This window comes from Kryptolebias marmoratus, linkage group LG22, assembly GCF_001649575.2.
Source record: "Kryptolebias marmoratus isolate JLee-2015 linkage group LG22, ASM164957v2, whole genome shotgun sequence".
Lineage (NCBI taxonomy): Eukaryota > Metazoa > Chordata > Actinopteri > Cyprinodontiformes > Rivulidae > Kryptolebias > Kryptolebias marmoratus.
The window spans coordinates 19,050,448-19,059,951 of record NC_051451.1 but is presented as its reverse complement, the minus strand read 5'-3'; the positions used below and the strand labels follow the sequence as shown (position 1 = coordinate 19,059,951).

Below are 9,504 nucleotides of genomic sequence, written 5' to 3'. Positions count from 1 at the left end.
CTCTCCTTCCTTGTCAGATTCACTGACAAGAACCTCCTTGTTTATTTGGTTTCTGTTCTCCACCATTTCTTCAGTTTGCCTGGACTCTTTTTCTTGTTTAACAACCTCTAAGTTTTTTTTTTTTGCTCCAACTTAAAACAGAGTCCTATTCAACAGAAAAAAATTCTGCTGGTTCAGTCAATGTCTTGCCTCAGTCTCCATATAGGATTGTTTTGGACAAGATTAGCGTCATTATTTCTGAACGTGGTCTTTACTTGGAACATGAGAATCTTAGCATTTGCCGTTTTTCATGACATCTGAGCTACTTTGATGTTTACTAATAAAGATGTCCAGAAATCTGGAACTACAACCTAATACAGCTGTAAGTCACCAAAGAGTGTTTTAAACAGAGCTTAGGGTTGTTAACAATAATAAAAGGAGCAAAAATAAAAATATCGACATGACTCCAGTTGTGCTTACTATAAGAGATAGACCTAAATGTTTTAAAATAAATAGTAATTGGTCAGCTTTTACATAGAGCTGTATGTGCTCATTACTTTAGATTTAACTACTTATACAGCACATTTTATTCTACAACATTATAAAACAATACAGTACTTTGTCATGTAGAAACATAAAATGAATCAATAGCATTACAAGGCTCAGAGTTTTGCTCAATGATGTGAATTTTGTAAAATGAGCAAAAAAAACTATTGACTTTAAAATACATTTACTGCCAAAGTGCAGTAAAATAAAACGTCATGGTGTGAGCACCTCGGGATCTTTGAGTATGGAAGTTTACACAGTGTCAGGAGGAGCAGCGTGATTTAATCTGATCTAATTTGACCTGCTCAGTTTGCAGCTTTCATGCGTGGGGAGCTCTACTTGAAGACTGCACGTTCATAAATCAACTTGATCTGTTCTCCGTTGTGTTCGGATGCCTCCCGATAACAGATGACACAAGCAGCCTGAAACAAAAACACACGGGGGATGTCATTCTGCGGGCCCCATCCTCTCACTTCCCTCGACCCCGCATGGACAAAAGGAGGTGTCAGCACCCCTTCTCTAACTACACAATTAACATGCAAATGAGCCCAGTCGCTAATGGCGGTGGCAAACCTCTCTTATGATGGAAATATGCTTTCTGTTTTGGCAGTATGGGTTAAACATTAGTCTGTAAAATCAGCTGAGGATGGGGGGGAGAGAAGCACCCTGAGGCCTCCCTGAGGGCAGAGGGATACAGAGAGGTAGACTCATGGAGGCGATGGCCTTTTGCACCTGCTTCACACACACACACACACACACACACACACACACACACAAACATGCAGACACACATGCAGACACACAGAGCACGACCAGGCGGTTATAATCAGCCTCGTTCAGGCTGTCAGCCCCGTCAATAACTTATCCCCTGAACTGCTTTTGTTCTACAGCGTCTCGGCTGATGCGTCCGCTGCCCCTTATTCAACTGAAATTTATTTTCAATTGCTGCCCTCGGGCTTTGGCCCTGGAGCGGCTCGCTGACCGAGCAAGTAAAACAAACCAGCAACCCACTCCACACACACACACACACTGCCACACTGGCTGAAGTCTTCATAGTGAATGCAGCAGCACTCTGGAAATGCTCAGAATCTGCTTTAAATGAGCCTCAGTGTATCAGTCTCACTCAAAAGCTTCATATGTGTAATAATCCGTGTTTATATGGAGCTGGCATCTGCCAGAGTTTCATTGAGAGCAACTTTTCCGAGTTCAGATTTGAAGGTTTAGAAAGAGCCTCAGGGCTGCTGAATGGGGCTGACAGCATTTGTTTTCTTGTTAGCATCTGTGTCCAAGAGGGGAAAAAGACCTGCACGTGTGTGTGTGTGTGTTGCATCAGTGATAAACCTTAAGTGGCTCGCAGTAACAGGTGTCTGCTCTTAAAAGGACGAGTCGTTTGTCAAACCTCATGAAAAGAGAGTCCATTCAGTGATCACTTACGGGACAAAAAAATCCATCAGTTTTTATCTGTCAGCTTTATTTGTTTATATTCAATACATCGATTTTTTGTTTTTTGTTTGTGGGTTATCCTGCAATAATTCTGCTTTTTCTTTCCATTTTTGCACCAGGACAACTTTGAGAGAGTCCAGCATAATAATCTAAAAAAAAAAACAAAAAAAAAAACAGGATAATGTGTTAATTTCATCTATAATAAGTTTTTACACAGAAAATTGTGCTTTTATTATTTAAAGTTTGTTCTATACTACAAGACAAAAAACCTTAAATCAAACTGCAAAAAAAGAGGCAAGATCATTTGCGAATCAACAAAACATTTTTGCTTTTTATCAACTAAACATTGTTGCTTTTTGTAGCCGCTTTTCCTGTGTTCTTTAATGGGTTTTGCTACATTATACTTGAACTGAACACAACTTGTTTTTTATTTTATTTTATTTATTGTGTCCCATCTTAATAATGTTTCCTCCAACGTTAGGTCTTTGCTGCTCCTAAATGATGTGAGGAAAAGTTAGGACTTAATCCATTAGAAAGATCATTTAGAAAATCAAAAAGTAAAAGGAAGAAAGATGCCTTTCTCTGATTCTAACAAACAAATAAAAGAAAAAAAAAAACAGTTCACACTTAGGCTAATTAACAGAATAGTTGTGAGTTTGAGTGAGCAGGTCAAGATCCTCCTGTCATCATGTGGTCATCATCATTCAAACTTCCAAAAACAAATAAAAAAGTGAAAAAATCCGCATTTTTTACCCTTTTTCTTAGACCACATGATTGTGCCTCTTATTGTATTCTGCATTATTTTGTGGTTTACTCACAAAAGATCCCCCTCCGAATATCACAGCTCTTCATAGCAGCAGCAGCAGCAGTTGTGTCCATTTTACGCAGCTCCTAATTAGCCAGAATTAAGAAGTATTTCTCGGCCCATTGAAGAGTCCATTTCCTTTGAAAGCAGAGCATAATAAACCTTAAGTAATTACCCCAGCTCATGACTATTAACTCGCAAACCTCCAGCTTCCCTTGACAACATCCTCCTCAGTGTTGTGTGGTTAAAAGGCCATTCCGGCTTCCCAGCTATTTACATCCCATCTGGCACAGGCAGGCCGCGCTCATTCCTGAAGACAAAAAAAAAGAAAGAAGAAGAAGCGGAAAATGAACTCTTTCACTTGTTTTATTTCTCCAACTTAGACACGGAACTTGTATTTTTATCCGCCCCCACCAAATAAGTTACAAAAGGCCTTCTCCTTTTTTTTTCTTATTCAACTCTTTTCTTCTTGTTCTTGTTTAATCCACGCTCTCATTTGCATGCGTTGAGGCCGAGAGGAGAGGAGAGGAGAGGGTGGTGTGTGTGTGTGTGTGTGTGTGTGTGTGTGTGTGTGTGTGTGTGTGTGTGTGTGTGTGTGTGTGTGTGTGTGTCTGTGAATGTATAATCTCCTACATTTAGCCGCCTGTAATCCCGACGCCTTTCTCTGATGGGATTTTCTCCTTTCGGTCCCCCGTGAACAATTAACTTGTAATCTCCACAAACATACATTCTGTCGCTGCAGAGATGAGACGGAGAAACACCCACGGGACCCGCGCGGACCCCGGAAAAGCTTGGGCGCCTCCTGCTGCAGCCCGCTCCCTCCCTTCACGCGCATTCCTCCTCCTCCTCCTCCTCTCTGAGGGGGGAGACCTTCTGGGCCAGATCTGAGTCTTACCTCACCTCCGATGAGTTTATGGTATCGCGCAACACGGGAAGGGGACTTGCTTTTGCAGAAAACTGCAAACTAACCCTCCCCCCTTGAAGTGCTGCTGTGTTTATTTCATTTTCTTCTAAATTCGCCTTAAATGACTGAGAATTTTAAATTAATTCGTGCATTTTTTATTGAATAAGCATGGACGACTATATTGCAGAAATGACTGGATTGATTTAAAAGAAACTATTTTAAAAAATGTTGGAAATTGTTCTTAAGCAAGAGTTTTTGGAAAAGTGTGCACACCAAAATTAAAAAAAAATCATATTTACTTACCAAATTTACTAATTACTAATTACTAAATTTGTTCTGCATTAAATAAAAAATAAATTTGTGAATGATTATACATATTTGTGAGACAAACTTAATTAAATAGTCCTTTTTCCCTAAAGGAAAACATATAGACTTCAAGGAACTTAAAAAATTAGAAATATATCACTTGATAATGTTTGTTTTTTTATTGTTTTGAATTACTCCATGTTTTCACAGTATTATAATATAAAAGAAAAAAGGCAGAGTTTATGATCCTTATTCCCAGTTTTATTGAAATTTCTTCCAGCGACGCTGTGTGATAATAAATATTTTTTTCTTTCTTTCTTTTTTTTAATTTTTATTTAATCAGTCATCAACAATGTACAAAAATAAACACGCAGCGTCTCTGGGCAAACTCAGTTCAGCGAAATCAACCATGCCGTGATCCTTTTTTTTACCAACATGCAGGAAAAGAAAACAACTTTTTTAAAAAACTGAAATTCGGCAGAAACAGACACAAAATATGAATCCCTCTAAAAACGTGGCAGAGTCGATTCAGTCAAACCAGTACATTTCTTAACAGCTTTAAAAGTTTCAGATCCTTGGTACAAGGCACAGAAAGCATTCTTCGTTTTCACAAAAAGGAGAAGAAATCAAAACAAAACGTTCATGCAGCCTCCGGCATCTTTCACATTGTGTGAAATTAAATTCAGTCACACACGGGAGGAGAAATCTGGTTGCACTTTTTTTACCTTTTAAGTGGCAAAAATTAAGTTATAAGTCCTTGTTACAAGGAGGAAATATATATTTTTCTCATACGTTTAACATGAAAACAGACTAAACAACAACATGCACCAGTGAGGCAAAATGTAAAAAATCCCCCCTCATGCCCTGAATTGTTTATTTACAAATGTTCTCTCTGTCTCTGTCTCAGTGTCTGCTGTCAGTTAGGCATCATTTCATGCCGTCCTTCCCCTCCCCCGTGAGTCTCGTGAGGCCCGTGGAGGTGATGGGGATGTGCGGAGGAGGAGGCACCTGGCAGATGGTGCAGGGGCACGGCAGTCCGGCCCAGTGCTGGAAGCCGGAGCCCAGCTGCAGAGCCGGGGGCGCGGCCGGGGAGCCCTTCATCAGCGCGTGGGGCGCCCTGATGGACGCGAGCCCCGGCAGCGCGCTGGACAGCGTGGAGGACGTGGAGGAGGACAGCGCGCTCCCGAGGAGTGGGTGTACCTGGTGAGCAGCTGCGGCAGCGGCGGCGGCGGCGGCCGCGGCCGCGGCGGGACCGCCGGAGTGCCCACCTGCGCCGCCGGCCGCGTGCGCCACGGTGCCGCAGTGGAAGGCTGAGTGCTGGCCGCCGTAAATCTCCCCCACCAGGCGCTTCATCTCGTCCAAGGAGCTGGTGAGCATCAGAATGTAGTTCCTAGCCAGGAGCAGCGTGGCGATCTTGGACAGCTTCCGCACCGAAGGCCCGTGCGCGTAGGGCATCACCTCGCGCAGCCCGTCCATGGCCAGGTTGAGGTCGTGCATTCGCTTCCGCTCGCGGCCGTTAATCTTCAGCCTCAGCTGGTACATTTCCTCCTCGGTGACCTGCTTCTTCAGCTTGTACTTGTTGCTGCTGCTACTGCTGCTGCTGCTGCTGCTGCTGCTTCCCACGGACACGGACTTGGGGTCTCCGGAGCGCAGGTGCTCCCCGCCGGTCATCTTCTGGCGCTGCTGCTCGCAGCTCTGCGTGGAGGAAGTCACGGACGAGCCAACGTGGTGGTGGTGGTGGTGGTGATGGAGCGGGTGGTGGTGGTCTCGGAGAAACCTGCCGTCCATGTCCGGGGAAGAAGCTCTGCTGCTCGGGCTGGAGTCTGAATTCATTTTATGGGTTTGCTTCCGAGTTTGTTGGGTAGGAGGTCGCTGCTGGCTTCCTCCCTCTCTGCTGTCACTCTCTTCTCTCCCTCCCCTCTCACACTCAGTCTCTTCCTTGAGTCTTTAGTCGCTCTGGTCACCTGATGTTGCCTGTGCGCCTCCTGTCCCGCTCTGCTGTCCTTCTGATCGCACCAGTGACCACTTTGCTTCTGGCTGCCGCCTCTCTCTCTCTCTCTCTCTCTCTCTCTCTCTCTCTCTCTCTCTCTCTCTCTCTCTCTGTGTGTGTGTGTAAATGTGTGTGTGTGTGTGTGTGTCTGTAACTCTGCGGTGAGAAGGACACTCAGCGAGTATTTATACACTCGGACAGACAAAAGCGGCTCTCCTATTCAGAGGGATGACGTGCCGGTGAGAAAGGGGCGGTGTGCCGTGACTGTCCCAGTGACCGCGGCGCGCAGCCTTTCACTGCCATTGTCAGGACGCTGCTGGGGGTCAAAACTCTCCTCAGCTCAGATTTTAAGTAGCTTCTCTTATGGGATTTTTTTCTTGCATTAGACTCACATATTGAGCAAGTTCTTTAAAAAGTCTTTTCGTAGTTTTTTGTTGTTTTTTTAACCCCCAAACGCTACAATTCGCAGCAGCCATAGTTTTACGCAGAATGGAGCTGGAATTTACGCACAAATCCGCCGTTGTCACAAGGCGCATGATGATATTCCAACCATGCTGACTGAATAGGTTGTGGAAGAGGGCACACGACTCAGTTTCCCCCAGCTTCACACAACTCTGACTGGGTTCGTGAGGCGGTAAATGTTTAAAACCTGGTTCTCCGCGCGCCTCGGACGGTGGTCGCCAGGGCGAATGAGGTGAAATGAGAAATAATTCCCCCTTTCAGCAGCTCCTGCTGCCGCGGGGAGGGGGGGGGTGCAGGGACGGAGGGCACGTTCCCGCTCCGACCCAGGGGTCCCTGCTGTCCATAAGGCAACATGTGTGCGTCAGACCAGATATGGAAAAGAGACTGTAGGAAGGTCATATAATATGGGCCTGTTTATTATTATTATTATTATTATTATTATTATTATTATTATTATTATTATTATTATTATTATTATTATTATTATTATTATTATTATTATTATTATTATTATTATTATTATTATTATTATTATTATTATTATTATTATTATTATTATTATTATTATTATTATTATTAATACATCTATTCATATCGAGGATTTTTCATAATTTGTATATTTATATCTGTTATTTTACCCATCTCAAACAGAGACAGTTATTCTTTTTATATTATTTTTATTATTCAGCAGTTTCTTTTTAATAAAGACCTGATGGCATCTGCAATTAATAAAAAAATACAATTGTACAGTGCAGACAATTAAATGCTTCAGCTAAAATATGCAAAAAATGATGCCACATAATTTTAAAATGCTTTTTATGGGGTGGGGGAGGAGGGGGTTTTAGTAGGCTTTTTTCCACATGGGCTTTTTTTTTTTTTTTTACTAACCCTTAAATTACCAAATTATATATGAAATGTGCACAAAGTGACACAGTAGGGTACTTTGAGCCATGCTAGATGACCCCTACAGGAAAACGCACACACAGAACCACAGCTAAAAGCACAAACTGAACAAAAAGCCACAGATGTATTAGAATAGCTTTTAAAAAATAATTAGGGTCAAATAGTTTGAGCCATTTTAAATAAATGTGTCGAAACAGGTTTTATTTATTTACAAATGAGTAGACTGATCTTTAAAAGTGTGTCTGGGGTACAATATTAAGGAGAACACACTGAACTGACTGTATTCTTGTCTTTTGAGCTGCTGAGAGCCTCTCTCCACTCTGAAGGGTCTACTCCAGAGCTGTTTTGTGCCGGTGGAGTGGAGGAACCAGCCACCGACAATAACACATGTGGAAGGAACTGAAGCTCTCCTCCCCTGATCCCCACCTCAGCATCCTTCCATCCATCTGTCTGTCCGTCCGTCCGTCCATCCCCGTCTGCACCCACCCACCCTGCACTTTAAATCTGGATAATAATGTCTGCCTCCGCTCCAATCACACCCCCTGGTAGAACAGTAAAAATGTGTATTCACGACCTCATTGTTGGCCCGGCAAAAGAGCCCCTCCTCATAAAGGTGCTGCCAGTGCAAAGGAAAGCGCCAGCCGGCTTTGCTCTCTCCTGGTGGCATTTGAAAGTGTAAAGCTTTGAATACCAATTGCTTGAACTGGACATATGTGAATCCGCTGTAAGCCTACTAATCCTGTCCCCAAGTGTTTCTTTGTGTGCGGGGCAGCCTTGCACACCCAGGAGAAAGTGTTCCTAATCCGGCCAATGTGGAGAAATGTCTGAATGAGGGGGGACGTTTGGGTGTGTGTGTCAGGTATCAGTTTGTGCAGAGGCATTCAGAGGGCTTCTTTTCGCCTGTATGTTTTGGTGTTTTTCAGTGTGTGTGTTCGCACGAGGCCTTTGGCTCCACACCACCAGGACACTGGCCTAAATGAAGGCAGTTGTTCACCGTGCTTTCAGACTCCTGACGCAGCAGGTCGCCCATAATGTGCTCTTTTCACTGCAAAAGCGCCTCCCTTTCCTTTTATTCCTATGTTCATATCTCTTTATCTCTCTTCTCCTCCTCTCAGTCTTTTTCACTCCTTCGCTCTGCTTTCTGGCACTGCCTGCTTCTTCACATTAAAAAATAAAAAAAATCATGCTTTGATTCACAGCCAGATCGGAACCTTCACAAATCAGTTTTAAACCACATGAAACTGCTAACACCCAGGAGTCAGGTTGAATTTATATTGAGACTGAACAAGAAACACTGAAACTCAAGTCTGCAGAAAAACATGCATTATTAAAGTCATTCCCAGCTTTTCAGGTGCCTATTTTACAAACCAATCTCTAAACTGCTGTTTTTTCATCTTGCCCCTGTCTGTTTAATGTCTAAAAACTCTTTCCTCAACTTAAGAGCCACTCAGTGTTTTTCTGTTAATCTTGAGCTCTTCTTGTGTCTTCATCGTCGCCATTAAACAAAAAGAATTCAGAAAAAAAGCATTAGCATCAGGAAATTTGAAGCTCATTAATATCTCCCAGATTACGATTTTAGGCTTTCATCACTTTTGAAATGCTTCATTTCAAATCATTTCTCAAATTTATCTCTTAAAAAAGATTTTTTTATTAACTTCATTTTTCAAAGCCTATTTTTTTTGTCTTTTTAACCGTTATTCACCCTTTTAAAGATCTTCAGTTAACAAAAACAAATCTATAATTTATGTAATCCTTAAAAACACATTGTCTCCCCTTAAAAGATATCATAGATAATTTCTATGATCATTTCTATGATCATTTATTTGCTAAACTCAAAGAATTTAAAGACAGTAGTGTCCATTTTATTCCATGTTTCCACAGTACAGGTGCTGGTCATAAAATTAGAATATCATGAAAAAGTAGATTGATTTCAGTAATTCCATTTAAAAAGTGAAACTTGTATATTATATTCATTCATTACATACAAACTCATATTTCAAATGTTTATTTCGTTTATTTTGATGATTACAAATGACAACAAATGAAAATCTCAAATTCATCATATCAGAAAATTAGAATATTACTGAAGACCAATAAAAACAAAGGATTTATAGAAATGTTGGCCAACTGAAAAGTATGAACATGAAAAGTATGAGCATGTACAGC

General features: G+C 42.0%; 1 protein-coding gene across 1 annotated transcript; it reads right to left on the bottom strand.

The window, feature by feature from the left end:
* Positions 1-4,300: 4,300 nt before the first annotated feature.
* olig3 (oligodendrocyte transcription factor 3) lies at positions 4,301-6,046 on the bottom strand. Its single transcript, XM_017429489.3, has one exon. It carries the CDS (start codon positions 5,814-5,816, stop codon positions 4,911-4,913), a length of 906 nt encoding a protein of 301 aa, XP_017284978.1. The 5' UTR covers positions 5,817-6,046; the 3' UTR covers positions 4,301-4,910.
* Between the last annotated feature and the right edge of the window lie 3,458 nt (positions 6,047-9,504).